This window comes from Geotrypetes seraphini, chromosome 1, assembly GCF_902459505.1.
Source record: "Geotrypetes seraphini chromosome 1, aGeoSer1.1, whole genome shotgun sequence".
NCBI lineage: Eukaryota > Metazoa > Chordata > Amphibia > Gymnophiona > Dermophiidae > Geotrypetes > Geotrypetes seraphini.
The window spans coordinates 32,080,820-32,100,623 of NC_047084.1; the positions used below are offsets into that span (position 1 = coordinate 32,080,820).

General features: G+C 41.9%; 1 protein-coding gene across 2 annotated transcripts in view; it reads right to left on the reverse strand.

Moving 5' to 3' along the window:
- The window catches only part of AP3B1 (adaptor related protein complex 3 subunit beta 1), a 516,639-nt gene that overhangs the window by 248,111 nt on the left and 248,724 nt on the right, over nucleotides 1–19,804 (reverse strand). For both annotated transcript variants that reach the window (XM_033929417.1, XM_033929426.1), the window contains exons 16-18: nucleotides 17,004–17,190; nucleotides 16,006–16,136; nucleotides 3,095–3,230 (exon numbers count right to left, since the gene is read on the reverse strand). In XM_033929417.1, coding sequence (XP_033785308.1) covers nucleotides 3,095–3,230; nucleotides 16,006–16,136; nucleotides 17,004–17,190 — 454 coding nt within the window. The remainder of the gene's footprint in view (nucleotides 1–3,094; nucleotides 3,231–16,005; nucleotides 16,137–17,003; nucleotides 17,191–19,804) is intronic.

Consider the following 19,804-nt stretch of genomic DNA (forward strand, 5'->3'; position numbering starts at 1 on the left):
AAGCCTTAGAGCAGGGCTCTCAAAGTCCATTCCTTGAGGCCGCAATTCAGTTGGGTTTTCAGGATTTCCCCAATGAATATTCATGAGATCTATGTGCATGCACTGTTTTCAATGCATATTCATTGGGGAAATCCTGAAAACCCGACTGGATTGCGGGCCTCAAGGAGGGACTTTGAGATCCCTGCCTTAGAGTCAGCCCCATATCCTGAAAGGGACCGCCTCCGACCTGGTGTCATTGTGACTTACTGGTGGAGGGGATTGCATGGAGAGTTGATGCCTTGTTGCGTTGGGCCCAGAAAACTTCTGCCTGTAATTTTGGGAGAATTTCTGGGAAGTGGAGCTAGCATACTGCCAAGACAGCCTGGAGCCACGAAAATTAAGAGTAACCTGATCCTCTAGAGGTTCTGGGTCTGCTGTCAGGCAGTGTATTGGGTCAATAGTCTACCACACAAGTTATAAGATTGTCCAGTCCCTTTACGAATAAGAACTGTAAGAGAGTCTGCTAAGAGCAGCTTTAGAAGTGGAATTAGATAATGACACAGGGATAAGTTTTTCCCCGTCCCCATGGGAACTCCTTTTCCCATCCCGGCAAGTTCTTTTCTTGTCCCTGCCCCATTCTTGTAAGCTTTGACCTTATCTGCACAAGTCTCAAACACTTTAAAATCATAAGTGTTCAAGGCTTTTGAGGCAGTTAAAACACAGCTTACAGGAATAGGAATGGGACAGGGACAGGGGCAGGGACAGAGACAGTGCCAAAACTAGAGGGAACGGGATGTGGAAATTGAGTTCCTGTGGGGACGGTGAAAATTTGGCCCCGTGTCATTCTCTAGGTGGAATCTCCAGCCCATTGTCTGATCAGACATTCGGCGGGTAGAGATTGAGTAAGCCGACTCTTTACTCATGACACAAATAATGTCATACAGAGCATCCACCACATAATCCACTCCAGACAAAACGAGCTGAGGTATGAGCTCCTTGCACTCCAGAGTACGTAGCCTGGAAAGATAGGCACGTGTCACAACGGATGCCGATGAGGCCACTTTGACTCCCAAAGTCAAAGTCTTGAAAAGTCTGTAGAGAACCACATCCAGTTGGCAATTCTGCACCAACTTCACTCAGAAGAGAGGTGTGCTTAGTAACATGCATAGCCATGGAATCCACTTTATGCTGGGTAAAAAGTTGCTGGGACTCCCATGCCATAGGATAGAGATCCCAATTCACTTCACAGGCAATGTGCTGCAGCCTGCCTCAGCTCTGAACAGTAGCTGGAAAGGGAGAAGAAATCACTGCCTCATCTAGAATATCTTCTCCAACACTGATCTTCAGGCTTCCAGTTGGACAAGGTATTTGACAGAGCTCCCACCCCAGTGGATCGACAAATGCACCACCAGAAGATGCAAAAACGCAGCTGGCACCCTGTAAGACACTGCTGAGCCTCCCATGGATGCTTAATAGCTTGCGCTCAAACCCCTGCCATGCAGTAGGTGAGAAATGCTAACCAAGGATGGCCCCAAGCTCCAAAAAGTCTTCTGCAGGCTGGCCAACAGGTACCACAAAGGATTGACTTGTCAGTTGCAGATCACCATCTGCTTCTTCTCCACACAGGTAGCGCTGGACCTACAAACAGGGAAGCTCCAAAGCACCGAAAGACCAAAGAAAATCTGTAAATAACTATAATAAAATAAAGAGCAGAGAAGAACAGAAATACTCCATCTGACTCACATGCAGAAGGGAAAAAGTATAGGTGGCAGTACAGCTCTCAGTGAAGAAAAAGGGGTTCAGAAAAAAATCTGGGGTGATTCCATCTTCAGAGGCTTGCGTCCATGAGGAAATAACCCACTTGTCCTATTGCACTGGAAAAGAGATTAAGAACCCTTGCCCCAAGTACCACAAGTTAAATCACTTTTTCTATCATTTAATTTGTTTTAATCAATCCCTTTTTACTTTATCTTTCCTGGCAGTCAAGAAACAAAACATTAGAACAGTAGCACAAATATGAGGGTAAGCAAATACTCAATTTTGTAATATTTCAGACTAAAAACTTAAGAGTTGAAGATGAGGTGAACTTCGTTTCACTCAAACAAAACAGCGAGCAGTAGAAATTATTTTATTTCAAAAGAATATTCATTACTACAGAAACAATACCACCTATAAATTGGATTTATTATCTTCCTGAAAAAAAGAAGCCAGGAAATTCCCCTAAAGTTGATAAGTTACAACTTATTGATATGAAAAATGTATCTGAATTTTTGGTAAAATCCCTAGTAGAAATTGAATCTCACTCTACTCTTCTTGTTTCATTTGTATTTGAACAGGATTTAAATGCAGTAATGTGTATGTTTTTTCAAATTTGTCAAGCTTTATTTCTTGGACAAAGAATCTGGGTTTTCCCACATATGACAAAGACAACCCAAGAACGCAGGAAACTATTTCTGAACATGAGACATTTTTGTTAAGCTACTCATGTAAATGTCTAGTCAAATATGTTGGGATAAAGTATACCTTTTTTGCTCTTGAACAACTTTTACAAAGGTGCGCTAGCGTTTTTAGCGCATGCACCAGATTAGCGTGACCTACCCAAAAAACCACCACCTTCTCAACAGGAGGCGGTAGCGGCTTGCGTGTGTGGAAATTTAGCGCACGCTATTCCGCGCGTTAAGGCCCTAACGCATCTTTGTAAAAGAAGCCCTAAGCCTTTTCAGATACTAAGAAGTTGCTCCAGAATGATAGGGTTCCCTTAAACTTAGATGATGTTATAACCCGTTAAGCCTATTTTTCTAATTATTAAAATATTTTTGGAGATCTCATCTTTCCTATCTAGATTGTGATCTAAGGAAGAGATCATTGTTTTCCTTTCTGGATATTATAATATTCCTTATTACTTGTTAAATTTCTTATTCTCTGTATTTCCTGAACAAGTGGATACTTGTAAATTTATTGATAAAGTAAATTTTAAAAAAAGAATATTCACAAAGATTCAACTTAGCTTTTAATTATAAACAAAAATCTGCACTACAGGTCAAATAGATCAACCTAACAGAACCTTCAGTACATATTTAGGATGAAGTGTAGTTGTAGTTATGCAACAACTTACTACTACTACTACTACTGCTGCTACTGGTAGTGGTAGAGATGGCTGCTTCATCCTCCTCCTCTTCAGACTCTGAGTAAAATTCTCCATCAGGTTTCACATTCTTCAATTTTGCTAATGGTGTTTTCCAATCTTTCATCTAAAAAATTAAAATTCAAACACTTTAAGGACAATTTTCATACTTCTAATCTAATCTAATTTAATCTAATCTTTTGTCTTGTTATATCACATCATCCTTGACCAACATAAGGGCTCGAAGTGATTCATAATAAGAATTTTAGAAAACAAAGCAATAATACATTTATTAAAATTATCATTCTAAAAGTGTTTGAAAAAGAAAACCTTTCAGGTATTTACAAGATATTTGATAAGATGTACATGATCTTATATTAACTAGTAATTCATTCCAAATAGAGGTAAAAATAAACGACAAAGAATGAGAGAAAGAGATTAGGTTCTTACCTTGCTAATATCTTTTCTAGTAAATAAGTGTGTCATTCTGGATGGATGGGTAATATCCCAGTGCTCACAAGCCATGCAGAAGGAATCCACTCCAGCTTTTGAATCCCTCTTCCTTCACTAGAGGGCTCTGCTACCGCCTTCAGTTTGTACCAAAGTAGGTGATAGCCCCATACAGAAAACACAAGTGAAGGAGGGGTTCGGGGAAACTCCCTTAACTACAACTCTGTTCTGCTCTGAAAACAAACATATTAAACATTGTCACTGAACAATCAAGACAGTGAAACAATCATTCCAAACAAACATTAAAGGAGCTCAAATAAACCCTAATGTGCTACAGTAATAGATTCTTCTGTATACCCTTAAAGACTGACCGACATCCAAATATTAATGGAGCTCAAATAAACCCTAATGTTCTACAGTAATAGATTCTTCTGCATACCCTTAAAGACTGACTGACATCCAAATATCAGCTTGGACTCAACTTTCATATTGAGACAGTAGGCAGGTACAGGAGATGACAGAGTGAGACTCCAGAATGACACACCTATCTACTAGAAAAGATGTTAGCAAGGCAGGAACCTAATCACTTTTTCTAATGCAATAGGTGTATCATTCTGGACAGATAAGACGTACAAAAGCAGTCCCAGAAATTTAGGGCAGGATCACTGAGCAGGCTCGTAACACTGAGGACCCAAAGATGGAGTCCTCCCTTGCCGCTACATCCACTCTGTAAAACTTGGCAAAGGTATGTAGAGTGGACCAGGTTTCTGCCCTATAAATCTCCCCTGGGAAGATCCACACCCCCCCCCCTCAAGCTAAAGCTGCCATGTTTCTAGTCAACTGCACCATTATGAAGGCTGGCAATTGTTGCCCACTGGCAATATATGCTGATGAAATGGACTTATGGATCCATCTAGAATCATGGCCTTGAAAGCTGGTGCGCAAATTCTAACCTGATTAGTGAACCCAAAAATATAGTCAGATAACCTGCGCACATTGTTGACTTCAATATATCTTAGAAGCACTCTTCTTATATCCAACTTTTTCAGAATCCAGTCCTTTTTCTTAGAACCTGTAGACTGGAACACCGGTAATCTGACTTCTTCATTGGCATGGAAATCTGAAACAACCTTCGGCAAAAAGGATAGAATGGTGCACAAAGAAACTATGGCTTCTGTGAATTCTGCAAGAAAGAGTCTGTAGCTCTGATACTTTTCTTGCTGAGGGAATGACTACAAGAAAAAAACATCTCAAGTGTCAGATCCATCTAGGATGCTTCCTTCAGCGGCTCTTATGGAGCCTGACTGAGGCCTTGCCACACCATGTTACATTTGCATGAAAAGAACCTGTGTTTTACCGGGGATCCTAAGCCGCAGTGCCCTCTTTAGGAATCTGGCTATTTTCAAATGAGAAACCAATAAAGCCTTTTGGTTTTGAGCACTGAAACAAGAGAGTCCCACCACGTGAACTCAGGGATGCCACTGTAAGTCCCTTGTCAAGGATAGACTGGAGGAAAGGATAGACTGGAGGAAGGCTAACACCATCAAAATTGGAGCAGAGAAAGGCTCTGCCTTCTTCTGAATGCACCAGTGGTGAAAAGTTTACAATGCCTTAGCATAAGCAGAGACCATTGTAGGCTTTTGGCCCTAAGTAGATAGCAATGACTACTTCTGAGCATTCCTTGCATGCTAACTCTGCACGCTCTAGAGCCATGCCATAAGAGCGATCTGGATCATCTATGACCACTAGTCCCTGAAAAAGAAGGTCTGACTGTACTCACAGTCTGAGACTTGCGCCCATCTGAAGACACACTAGGTCTGCATATCACGGTCTAAATGGCCAATCTGGCGCTACAAAAATGACTGCTCTCCGAGCTTGCAATCCTTTTGAGAATCCGGCTTATCATGGGCTATGGAGGAAACATGTACAAGAACTCGTTCTTTGGCCACGGCTGGATCAGAGAATCCAGACCTGTGCTTCCAGGCTTAGATCTTCAACTGACGAATTGGTCCACCATCTTGTTTCTTGCTGTTGCCAACAGGTCAAACATTGGGCAACCCCAGCTATGAACAATGACTTCGTAGGCTGCTGCAGACAGCGTCCATTCATCCATCCAGATCCAGTGTCTGTCTGTTGAGGAAATCGGCTTGGACATTGTCTATTCCCACTTAATGTGCTGTTAAGAGAGCCTGAAGATGAAGCTACGCCCACCTGAACAGTAAGCAAGCCTTCAGACTCAGCTGTGCAATCTTGGCGCCTCCCTGGTGGATGAAATATGCCACCACTGTAACACTGTCCAAGAGGACGCAAACTGCATGTTCGTCTAGACCAGTGGTTCCCAAGCCTGTCCTGGGGGACCCCCAGCCAGTCAGGTTTTCAAGATATCCCTAATGAATATGCATGAGAGAGATTTGCATACCTGTCACTTCCATTATATGCAAATCTCTCTCATTCATATTCATTAGGGATATCTTGAAAACCTGACTGGCTGGGGGTCCCCCAGGACAGGTTTGGGAACCACTGGTCTAGACTCTTCTGCAGCCTCTGCAACACCAAATGAACGGCTTGAAGTTCCAATCTGTTGATCGACCACTTCCTTTTTGAGGTCGAGCAATGCTCCTGGATTGGGTGACCGTTGCAAAGAACCCCCCCCCCCAGCCAAACAGGCTGGCAACCATTGTCACCATTACCCATTGATAATGTCTGTGGGCAGAGCCACCAGCGCATACTGGCATGGGCTTCCAGGGTCCAACGCAGAGATATCTGCAGGAGTCTGATTAATGTGACCACCACAATATCAACATGTTCTGGAGAGGACATATGTGAGCATTCGGCCAGGGGACCACATCTATCATGGCTGACATGGAGCCTAGCGCTTGGAGGTAGTGCCACACGGCCAGCAAACTCATTATCTGGGCATAAAGCTTCTGTCTACGTGCCTCTAGAAAATAGACATGACCTTTAGCTGTGTTGAAGATGACCCCCAGGTATTCCAAGGATTGGGACAGAACCAGATAGCTCTTTCAGAAATTTACTATCTAATCCAGGCTGTGCAGGACCCAGACCACGTAAGCCACCATTTGTTCCTCTTCTGGGAACAATGAAGCTCTGACCAGCCAGTCATCCAGGTATGGGTTAACTTGCCTGTCCATCTTGCATAGATGGACAGCTACCACCTCCATCACCTTGGTAAACGTGCAAGGTGTTGTTGCCAGCCCAAAGAGAAAGGCTGAGAACTGGTAATAGTTTTCCAGGACATGAACTCTGAGGAATTTTCTGTGGTCTGGAAACATGGGAATGTGCAGGTAGGCCTCCATCAAATCCAGAGAGGCCAGAAATTTTCCCGACACCATCGCCACTATGACTGAATGTACTGTCTCCATGTGAAAGTGCAAAACTTTCAGCGCTGCTTTGACATGCATAAGATCCAGAATAAGCCTCCAATTGTCTGAGCTTTTCTTTGGCACAACAAAGTAGATAGAGTATCTGCCCAAGCCTGAATCTTCAGGCTGCACAGACTTTATGGCCTGAATAAACAGCCTCTGAACTGTAGCCACGACCTTGCTTGCTTTCTCTGGTTGCTCTACAGTAGAGTCCACAAACCAATACATTAAGGATTGAATGAACTCAAGCTTGTAAACACTCTGAATGTTCTCCAGTATACAACGGTCTGATGAGATCTGTGCCCAGGCCTCCACATAGTCTGAGAGCCATCCTCCTAACTTAAGGAGAATGCCTCAGATCTGGCATCACTGTGCTCTCTTGGAGTTTGTAGCGGAACAAGAACTGAAGTCTTGGCTCTGCCTGGGATCTGACAATCTGTTTGACTCCCTGGAGGGATCTCTAAGAGAAGGCTCCTCCTGAGTACTGCTAAAAGCACCTGGAGCCACTAAAATTAGACCTCCCGGAGCCTCTAGGTTTATGGTCTGCTGTCAGGTAGAGATCTTGGCCGATGATCTGCCACGCTGGTCATGAGATCATCCAGTACCTTTCCAAACAATGTTTGTCTCTTGAAAAACAGTTTGCTGAGGGGAGCCTTAGAGGTGGAATCTCCTGCCCATTGCCTGATCCAGAGCATTTTGTGGGCTGAGACCAAATAAGCCAAAACTTTGTTCATGACTCTGATGATGTTGTAGAGAGCATCGGCTACATAATCCACTCCAGTTAAAGAAGCTGGGGTAAAGGCTTGTCCTCCACCAGCTCGAGACTCTGCAACCTGGTATGACAGCTGCATGTCACAAAGGAAGCTACTGCAGCTACAGCTGCTTTGATTCTCAAGGCCAGTGCTTCAAATTATCTCTTAAGAATCACATCCATTCAGAGATCCTGCATAACTTTTAATACCATGCCTACCTCACTTGGTAGGGATGTGCGCTTAGTTACCTGCATTACCAAGGAATCTACCTTGGGCTGAGCACACAGCTGCTGACACTCCAGTGAGGTTATTCCCTTGACCAAGGGCCACCACTGTATCTAGTGCAGTGTTATCCCTAGCGTGTTTTAGCCGAGCGCTCCGCCCGGCTAATTTAGGTGAGCACCCAGCTGCCTCAGGAGTAAGTAACTTTTTTCCCCCACAATGCAGACCTTCGGAACGAGGAATCCACAAGTGTTTTTGTTTGTTTTTAATACCTCTCTGCAGCCCAGCTGAGGATGGGATGCCGCGGGGATGGGTAATTTGCTGAGCACAGCTTGTGTCGCTTTCCTTATATCCAACCCTCGTTGCTGCAAGCAACTAAACCAGACATGCCAAACCTGGCCCACCAGATGACCACAAAACCCCAGAAAAGCTTGGGACAAGCACCGAGTGGCCTCATTACAGTCTACTGTCCCAACATTGCCAGTGGTGACAGAGTGAGCAACGGACCACGACCTCCGCCTCTCAATGCAGGAGAGGTGCTGGTATGCTAGGTTGGAACTGCCACCCTCCAAAGCCGCTTCAAAAGACGAGCCACGAAATGTGGGAACATGTGCGAGGCACCCGAAGGCACGAGCGCTTCACAATGGTGGGCTGAGAAGTAATCCACAAAAGCAGAGTGACCGGGCACAGCCCGCCATCGGCATGCAGAGTCTGGAGGGCTGGCCCACATGCCAGTCACGCACACCGTGGGGAGCCAGCAAGAGCCGTGCCGGGGCCCCACCAAGTGATGAGGAAAGACATCAGAGGGCCCCATTAACACTGATGCGGAGGCTAGGCTGTTCTCGCAGAGGAGCAGAAGGAAGCAAGATGGTTGCCTTGCATAATCTTCTAGGAAGGATGACTGGGACCATGCTGCCGGACCTCTGCAAGACCGAGGGCTGCACAAGAGGCTAGAGTGCTCCCCCCCATCCCTCATTCCCGCTCCTCAAATGCTGAATCTTCAGGCTGCCAGTCTGACTGGTGTCTGACTGGGCCTTGAACCCCAGTGGACTCATGAACACAAAAGAGGGGAGGTAAAATGCAGTCAGCACCTGCTGAGCACCCTATGGATGCTTTGACAGCTTACGCTTAAGCACCTGCAATGCAGTAAGGGAGCAATGCTACAAAGGGAATGGATCCTGAGCTCCAAAAGGTTTCTACAGGCTGGACAACAAGTACCACAGAGTTATTGGCCTGTCATCTGCAGACCTAAGTCTGCTTCTCCTCCACGCAGGCAGAGCTGGACCCTCGATTAGGGGGGCTCTTAGCACCAAATCCTTCAAAATGCCATGCAAAATATTGAAAAAATGATTAAATAAACCAAGCAGATCAGAAAGACTCCTTCCGGCTTGCGTGTAGAAAGAAAAACTAAAGGGGGCAGCAGAGCCCATGATAAATTTTAAAAGTCATATAGGTACTCAAACTTAGGGCTCCTTTTATCAAGTCGCGCTTGTTGTTTAATGCGCGCGTTAAACCGCCGGCTGCGCTAGCCGCTAACGCCTGCCTTGAGCAGGCGGTAGTTTTTTGGCCAGCGCAGGGGTTAGCACATGATTAAAAGTCACGCACGCTAACCCCGCTAGCGCGGCTTGATACAAGGAGCCCTTAATTCTGGAAATTAAGAGGCAGTCAATGAAGACTTTTTCAAATAATGTGTTAGATGCTGAAATTTATTCTGAATCAATTGTAATCTTCTCAAATTATCAGCATTAATACCACAGTAAACTGAATTGCAGTAATCCTGTTGTGATAATACAATTGACTGAACAAGAACTGTGAAATGATATTGATAGAAAAGTGATCTAACTGACTTAAGGCCTCATTTCAAGTGCACCCTCCTACCAATCCTTCAGGAAATCAATTAAAACCTACCTCTTTGATAAATTTCTCTGACTCCTTCCTACCCTGTTATATCACTGAATCACCTGCTGTATCTGACATATTTCCAGTTATACCTAACCTCTCTCGGCTTACTAATGTAATTGAAATCTGTTACCAATGTACTCGACAATATTTTCTGTAACATCGCTGTATATGTATAGTCTCTTCCTCTGTAAACCGCTCTGAGCTGCTTGTTGTATTGCGGTATACAAAATAAAGTTATTATTATTATTAAACTAAAGAAACATTTTCTAGGTAAATTAAGAACAAAACATAAGAATTGCCATATTGGGACAGACCGGTCAATGAAGCCCAGTATCCTGTTTTTAATAGTGGCTAAACGATGTCCCAAGTACTTAGCAAAATCCTAAGTAGTAAAAACAGATTTTATGCTGATTATTCTAGGAATAAGCATTGGATTTCCTCAAGCCTTTTCAATAATGGCCTATGGACGTCTCTTTTAGGAAATGATCCCAATTTTTTTTAAACCCTAAGCTAAATGATTTCAATATATTCTCTGAAAATAAATTTTACATTGTGTGAAGAAATATTTTCTCTGGTTTGTTTTAAATCTACTACTTAGTAGCTTCATCCCTTCCCTCCTTGTCCTAGTATTTTTGGAAAAAGTAAACAAGCGATTCACTTCTACCCTTTCCACTCCACTCAGTATTTATAGATCTTTTATCATATCATCCCTGAGGTTTCTCTTCTCCAAGCTGAAGAGTCCTAGCCACTTTAGCCTTTCCTCATAGGGAAGTCGTCCCCATCTGTTAATGAAAAGTAGGATTTGAATCCAGAATTATGCCCAACGCTCTAATAAAATTTTCAATATAAAATAGTTCTCCAGTATTCAGAAAATTTTTTTCTAGAAGTTCTGATCTGATCCATAATAATTTGGTTTTAGTAGAATTCAGCTTCATTCATAGTTTAAGGGACCATTCTTGGAGTCTAGATATACAAAAGCAAATGTTAGAAGACATATCTCAAATCCAAATTTACTTCTTGTAATATATAAATATCATCAGCATAGGTTTACCTGGTTCCAAATATAACAAGTTTAATATAGTCATATAAACATTTAATAATATTGGAGTGGAAGAGTGGCCTAGTGGTTAGAGCTGCAGCCTCAGCACCCTGAGGTTACATGTTCAAGCCCAGTGCTGCTCTTTGTGACCCTGGGCAAGTAACTTAATACTCCATTGCCCCAGGTACCTTTGCCAGGTTGTGAGCCCACCAGAACAAATAAAAAGAAATACTCGAGTACCTGAATGTAAACCGCTTGTCTATAAGAGGTATAAAAATACTACAATAAATAAATAAATTGGAGATAGCGGTGACCACTCAGGGACACCGCAACCCAGAGACCAAGTAGAAACATAGAAACATGATGGCAAATAAAGGTCAAATGGCCCATCCAGTCTGCTCACCCGCAGTAACCATTATCTCTTCCTCTCTCTAAAAGATCCCATGTGCCTATCCCATGCTTTCTTGAATTCAGATAGTCTTATCACCTCTTAACTTCATCTTAGCCCTCTCATTCCAGAGCTTTCTTTTAAATGAAAGACTCAACTCCTGTGCATTTTAATGGCTCTATCATATCTCTCCTCTCCCGCCTTTCCTCCAAAGTACATATATTGAGATTTTTAAGTCTGTACCCATAATTTTTAGTCTGTACCCATAATTTTAAGTCTGTACTAGAGAATGACACGGTGGCGGTTTACCCGCAGCCACCGCATTTTAGCCGCGGGTCACCCGCCGAAAACGGGGAAGAAAACTAGCAGTCGCTGCGGCGACGGGGACAAGGCCATTCACCGCCCGCGGGGCGGTGAATGGTCTTGTCTCCGCAGTGAGGTATCAAGGATCGCGCGGTCCCCGCAGCCACCGCCCGCCCGCCCGTAGCATTTAGCCAGCTCCCTCCCTCCACCTCACCTTAAATTTTGAGTTTTCCGGCTTCCTTTTTTCCGAGCCGCACGTGTTCAAAAATCCGTGCACGCGCGGCTGCGCGAGTCAATCAATCTTCTCCTCTGACGCAACCGGAAACAGGAAGTTGCAGGAGAGGAGAAGTTTGATTGACTCGCGCAGCCGCGCGTGCACGGATTTTTGAACACGTGCGGCTCGGAAAAAAGGAAGCCGGAAAACTCGAAATTTAAGGTGAGGTGGAGGGAGGGAGCTGGCTAAATGCACGGCTTTTTGAACGCGTGCGGCTAGGGAAAAAGGAAGCCGGCAAACTCGGAACGAATATAAGGTGAGGTGGAGGGAGGATGGGGGCTGCTGGACCATTCTTCATTACTTTGCCATACTAATTCCATTCTATGTTAGGTGCCACGGACTCAGATTCGAGTCCTAGCGATGATGAGTTAAAGATCCCAAAAGAAGCCAACTTCTAAATCCAGTGGTTAGAGCTACACTACACTCCTTGTGACCCTGGGCAAGTCACTTAATCCCTATTGCTTCTGACACAATGGGCAGTTCCAAAGACCAAGACTGGCCAGTGTCAAAGACAGGATGCTGAGCTTGATAGACCCTTAGTCTCCACTGTTTTTAGTGATCAACAAAGTTCTATGTTTCTATAATCACCCTAATTCTGTTATCATTGGACTAGATATTCAAAATGATTTAAATGGCCAGGACAGGCTCCTGGCTGTTCAAATCATCTGTCCAGGGCTAACCAGGCATTTTCAATCTTCATGTTCAGCCCAAATGGTGTCACACAATTCAGCAAAAATACCCAATGTTGTTCCTCATAATTTAAATATTGCTCATAGAAGGAACAACATTGGGTATTTTTGCAAATGGAAGTTGGAGGGTTAATTCCCTTGAAACAGCCAATTGAGTGAAACATGAATTCATGCTGGGACACAAGATAGGTTGAATTTGTTTTGAATTTAAAAAGAAAAATGATCAATGAAGAATACTATAATGGCAAGAAAATATAATGATAAAACAGCAACTAATTTTGCCTATTTTTATATATTAAAAAAGTACTACATAAGGTGAATGTCCATATTGCTGTCTGTTGTTCTGCTGAGCACTGGCATTGAAACAGCAAATGCATTTATTGCATACTTGTCCTCTGTCGGAAACATTATGGTGGTATATTAGTTGTGTTAATAAAAATTTATAAACAAAGCCCTGCCAGCTGAACATCTCTTTCTCTAGTTCAGCAGCAGGAACTTTGATTTATAAGAATGGAATACGCTAAATATTAGAGTACTAAGGCTTATATGGATGCTGCGGGGACGGTGACGGGGCGGTGAATGGGATGGCAGTGGCGGTGACGGGGCGGTGAAAGGGATGGCAGTGACGGTGACGGGGCGGTGAATGGAATGGCGGTGACGGGGCGGTGCAGAGGATGGTGGGCCGGGGACGGGGCGGTGACGGGGACAGATTTTTTCCCCGTGTCATTCTCTAGTCTGTACCCATAATTTTTAAGTCTGTACCATAATGAACATAAGAATATAAGAATAGCCTTACTGGGTCAGACCAATGGTCCATCAAGCCCAATAGCCCGTTCTCACGGTGGCCAATCCAGGTAACTAGTACCTGGCCTAAACCCAATGTGTAGCAATATTCCATGCTACCGATAACAGGGCAAGAAGTGGCTTCCCCATGTCTTCCTCAATAACAGACTATAGACTTTTCCTCCAGGAACTTGTCCAAATCTTTCTTAAAATCAGCTATGCTATCCGCTCTTACCATATCTTCTGGCAACGCATTCCAGACAAAGACCATGCACCATTTTAGTAGCTTTCCTCTGGACCGACTCCATCCTTTTTATATCTTTTTGAAGGTGCGGTCTCCAGAATGGTACACAATATTCTAAATGAGGTGTCACCAGAATCTTATACAGGGGCATCAACACCTCCTTTTTATTACTGGCCATGCCTCTTCCTAGAGAATGACACATGGAAAAAATTTGTCCCCGTCCCCATGAGCTTGGTACCTGTCTCCAACCTGTACCCAAGAGCTCGTTCCCCATCCCTGCCCATACATACAGTGTGGCAAGAAAGAAGGGATGGAGTCTGGAGTTGGCAGTGGAGAAGGGTACAGATAAGAGGAACTTACCCGATGAATAGAGTTCACGGGGTTGGGGGGGAGAGAGAGCATAGGGGGAGATAAGTGAGGAAAGAGTGAATGCACTTGTAAGACTTACAGTGTGAATGCATTTGTAAATCAGTAAGAGAAGTTTGAACTGTATTCAGAAATGGATGGGGAACTAATAAAGTGACTTGAGGAGAGGGGTAATATGAGTGTGGCGACTCTTGTGGAATATGAGTCATGCAGCAGGATTTTGAACGGATTGAAGGGGAGAGAAATGGTTGAGTGGAAGACCTGAGAGAAGTACGTTACAGTAGTCTAAGCGAGGTGATGAGAGCTTGAGTAAGGGTTTTGGTAGTGTGCTTGAAGAGGTCGGATTTTGGTAATATTATAGAGGAGGAAGTGGCAGATTTTAGTGGTTTGTTGGATCTGAGCGGAGGAGAGAGCAGAGTCAAAGATTACCCTGAGATTGTGAGCTGACAAGACAGGGAGGAAGAGAGTGTTATCCACAGAAATAGAGAATGGTGGGAGGAGGGACGTGGGTTTAGGTGGAAAGATAGAGTTCAGTTTTAGCCATATTAAGTTTTAGGTGACGGTGAGACATCCAAGAGGCAATGTCAGACAGGCAGGATGAAATTCTAACTTTTCTGTTAGGTCTGCTTCAGTAACATTGAAAGTCATAATTTTTGCATCCAAAGTTATTAATGCTGAATGTTGCTCATCTAAATTCAACTCAAGCTTCCTCTACCCAGGAGTGCAGTTCTTTAATCTCAGTTGAGAGATCTGTTGCTAGCATGGTTAACTCCAGTCTGAGTTGCCCCCAGATCAGTGTGAATCTCCTGCATCCACAGACACATTTCATCAAGCGGCTTTGGTATTAAGGTATCCATAATATTTTCAGATTTTCCAGAAGAGTCACTATGATGATTTATTTTTTATTCATTCATTCAATTTTCTATACCGTTCTCCCAAGGAAGCTCAGAATGGTTTACATGAATGTATTCAAGCACTCAAAGCATTTTCCCCATGTCTTTCCCAGTGGGTTCACAATCTATCTAATGTACCTGGGGCTAGGGGGGGGGGGGGGGATCAAGTGACTTGTCGAGTGTCACAAGAAGCAGCGTGGGTTTGAATGCACAACCTTAGGGCGCTGAGGCTGTAGTTTTGGATTCCAGAGGAAATGAAGACTCCATTGAATAAAAAGCAAATTCTTGTAGATTTCTTGTAGCTGTTAGGGTCAGACTGCATCTCCAACTTAGCAGTCGAGGGAAGCACTTACAATTTGCTATAAAGGGAATCTTGTATGCATTGTTTTAAAACACACTGTTTAAGCTGATTATAGCCAGGCCAGCATGGAGCTCATTTTTCAAGCAGCCATCCCTGAAGCAGACATCACTTCCTCCTCAAAATTCCTAGCTTTTACAATGATCATGAATTTAACTTGCTTTTCTCCTTTAAAGATAAACTCTTAATTCTTGGTCAATAATTAAGGAACAGAATCTCTATTTTACTCAAGTTCAGCACTTACTATTCCAGAATCAGTTGTCATCTTTCATGTATAATCCTTGGTTCTATGGGAAATGCCACTGCATGCTGTCCATGCAAATATAATACCTGACTCACAAATCTGTAGGGGATAATGCTGATCCTTATGGTACCCCTGATACATTTCTACACAATATACTAGGCTAAGGTAAGTTTTAGAAAAATCATGCCTGGCTATTACCATCATGCTGACATGAGGTTCGATTTGCAAAAATAAATTCCTTAAAGGCATACAAATTCATCAATCACTCCATGACTAAAATGCCTGGGTAGAACAAAAGAGTTTCTTCTTAAAACAGAGGTAAGAATTGTCATAAGTCAAAGCAGAAACAAAGTATCTTGCGAGCCTTTCAGTATTCTAAAATAAATTCTATTCGCTTTGGAACTTTTACTAACATCCCTCATCGTTAAACCCCCACTCCTACACATAATTTTTTCACAATTAATTTTTCATAGTTGAGTTCTTGTAATCCCATTCAACTAAACGCATGCATGACAGGAAATAAGTTGATCAAAAATATTAAGTAATTCCAGCAAAATATTTTCAAGTTATCAGTCTTCTTTCTCAAGACTATGAATAGAAATGTTAACATACCGACTCAATTACTTCTACATTTCGAACAGATGGATCAGGTGCCACCTCTGGCCAATTAGATAACTCTAAGTAGCCCGTTGCCTTGCTGTTAAGTGTATGAGATAAAGAGCCAAGCTGGAAATGGTCCCTATCTACAAAAAAGAAAAGAAAAAGGTAAGGAGGAAATGAAACGAGTAAAAGGCTCTGTACCTCGCAGAACATTCTTAATAAGGGTTAAAGAGAAATGCCATTGTACTCCGTCAATTGTCACAGAATAAATACAAACGAGGAAGCTCTTCATAGGTCAAATAAATGATTTGAGTCCATAGATTACAATAATCTCTCCCATAATGGCCAATAAAAAAGCTAATCAGTCAGTGTGTTTAGAGGTGTTGCTTTGAAATGTAGCTTCTCTAAAAATTACTTTACTGTGAATATTAAGAATGACAGCACAGTTAAACAATCCATATACATGTCTTTGCACAAACACATCTAGAATTTTAATAGTTTTCTGCAAAACAGTTGCTTTTGTAGCATTTAAAGAATTTAAAATGGTAAACCTTTATGAAAACTGAATCAACAACACAGCATGCTTTGAAACATTTTTACTGTAAGGATTTAATTTTTTTTTTAAAAACATTTTGCATCTTTTACTTTCATTTAAAAGAGAAAAATAACTAGACAGTTATAAAGTGCATCTGAAAATTATTTTTGTATACAGTACTGTTCACTGATATCTTACTATCAATGAATTTAGATTAATCTGTCTTCATTATGCTGTTAAAGAGTTAAAACTCACATCTCCCCACAAGCCTAAAAAACAAACATGAACCCAACAAACAAAATGACAAGTTTAAACAAAACAGAAAACTAATAATTTTTTTTACAATGCTTAAATTGATGGGGCTATAAATTATATTATTTTTAAACACAATTGCAAAGGAGACTAGATATTTTTAACAACTTAAAGCATAATGCCATAGTACTTTTTCAAAACAAAGGACTCTTTTAGATTGTACCTTTAAATGGAGATTCAAGCAATGGGGCAGGTTTCTGAGCCAGAAATATTCTTTTGGCATATTTGCTTAAAACTCCACTCTTCTCATTCGGAACAATAAGCTGCCTAATAAATCTTGTTCGGTCCCTGATGTCATAGTTTTGATCATACTTGCCGAGATTCAGTATGTACTGGGTAAGCAATTTTGTCTATGGGAAAAAGGCACAACAAGATAAGAAAACTAGTTATTTATGATTATTGATAACTCTGGATAAACATATTTAAAGGGGTAATAAAAATGAATGGCTACTGCAAACAAATCTTATCCCACAGGGAACATGCTTTCTAAAGCTGCAAATGGGGTTTTGAAGCCAAAGCACATGTCCTCTTCCATACTGGGGAGGTGAGTGCTGAGTACTGAGAAGCAGCCATGTGCTAGATTATTAAACTGCTGAAGTGGAAAGAAAGGCATCATTAAAAAATAATCATATATGGCAAACCCGCTGAAGGGGCTACGTGAGGATAATGAATGTAGAAATACAACTAAAAACATGGCACTCAAAACTTAATCGGAAAAATATGCAGGACATCAAAGCATCAAAGGGTATTAGGGGACTGGCAAACTGCTTCTGGTGAGGTGTGCTTTATGAAGAGATACTGTCCCTGGCATAAGCAGTGTCCATACTCTGACTGCACTCAGTTACTTTACCCTGAATTATGACCCATTAGAGCAGACACATGAATCACTGAACTGGATTACTGCAAATTATTTGCAGTGCATTTAGCTGTTACTTTTTCATAAAAGCAAGCTGCTGATGCCCTCTAAAAACCAGGATAAAAGATGTCTTTTTCCCCTCTCTGCTTAAAGCCTCCAATGGTCATTTATTTATTTATGTATATAAGAGAACAACCAATATTAAAGTAGCTTTTTATTCCATAATATAATTTCTTAATTCAATGCTTTAGGACACTACAAGAACATGCACAAAAGTAATTTTAATAATTAAAACAAAATTGAATTTTAACCTAATAAAGATGCATTAATTCTAATCTATGAGTATTCAGCTAAAAATGCTTATGAACACTTACCATACCTACAGTATATGCAGAAAGATATGAATAAAAAATGCATACAAACACAGTAAAACCTATTTAAATGTACATAAAAGGCACAATATATGTTACGCATAATGTTTTAAAATTTAAAAAGAGATGAGCAGACTGTATACTGGTACAGAATATATCTTCATTGTAACAAACAGCAGAACATACACAGTTAACCATTTCAATATCTATCAAAGGAATGAGTATGACAATTACTTAACATTCTTAGACTTTGTATATTTATCTTTGTCATGTGTTAGACTACAGTATATGCAGATTTCAAAGTGTTTTGCTGCTCTAAGATGTTTTCCCATTAATGAAAAGCAAATAAAGTAAACTAATAAACTAAAACAAAACATATAAATAGATTATGTCCTTATCTCGATAATATCTTTTCCAGTAGATAGATGTGTCATTCTAGACAAGTAGGTTATCTCCCCATGGCCGCGAGCCATATGCAGAAGGCATCCACTCCGGATTTTTTCTGGGTCCCTCCTACTTCACCAGGAGCTCTACTGCCACCTGCATTTAGTACCCAAGCAAACAAGAGCTCGGTCAACATTATATGAAGGACAAAAATGCTAAATTTCCCAAACAAATCAATTGTTCTGCTCAAACTTACTAACACTTGAACACTCAATGAGCAAGGAACAGCCAACAAAAACATCAAAGGAGCTTGGGTAGCACACCCTGTAGATGCTAAAACATATTATGCAGCATTCTTCAGGACCCAAAAGGCTGACTGGCATCCAAGATACAATTTGAAGAAGAAGAAACAGAATGAGACAGAGACAGGTATAGGAAGCACAGGGTGTGAGTCTAGAATGACAAAACTATCTATTAGAAAAGATACCAAGGTAAGGACATCTTCTCCTTTTCCAGTACAATAGGTTTGTCATTCTAGACAAGTGGGGTGCACCAGCCCATAACACTGAGATGCCAAAGGCAGAATCCTCTCTTGCTGCAACATTCACCCTGTAAAACAGGGGTAGGAAACTCCAGTCCTCGAGAGCCGTATTCCAGTTGGGTTTTCAGGATTTCCCCAATGAATATGCATTGAAAGCAGTGCATGCAAATAGATCTCATGCATATTCATTGGGGAAATCCTGAAAACCCAACTGGAATACGGCTCTCAATGACCGGAGTTCCCTACCCCTGCTGTAAAACTTTGCAAATGAGTGTAGAGTGGACCAAGTCTCAGCTCTACAAATCTCTTCTGGAGAGACTGTCCTAGTTTCCACCCATGATGTAGCTACACTTCCTGTCGAATACACTGAAAATAAGGAAAAGTGAGAGCAGAACAGAAACGCATCCTTCCAGCTTGCAATCAGAAGGGAAAAACTGCAGGTGGCAGTAGAGCTCCCAGTGAAATAGGAGGGACCCAGAAAAAAATCCAGAGTGGATTCTTTCTACATATGTCTTGCGGACATGGGGAGATAACCCACTCATCTAGAATGACACACCTATGGCACTGGAACAAGTATTATCTAGCATTTTACGTAGTTTATTTCTATAATACAACAGTTTACTGATAGAAAAGAAATTCCTCACTTCCCTTGAATCAGCCTTCTATTTTCTTCTACTTCCCAGAATGTTCCAATGCATTTTTCCCCTAGCCAGCTCCTCTCCTCTGCAGACTTGACTCATCCACTCCTTACTTTTTTTTCTCAATGGGGAAGAGAAAAGTGAAGGCTAAAGTTTTTATACCTATTTCAGCTG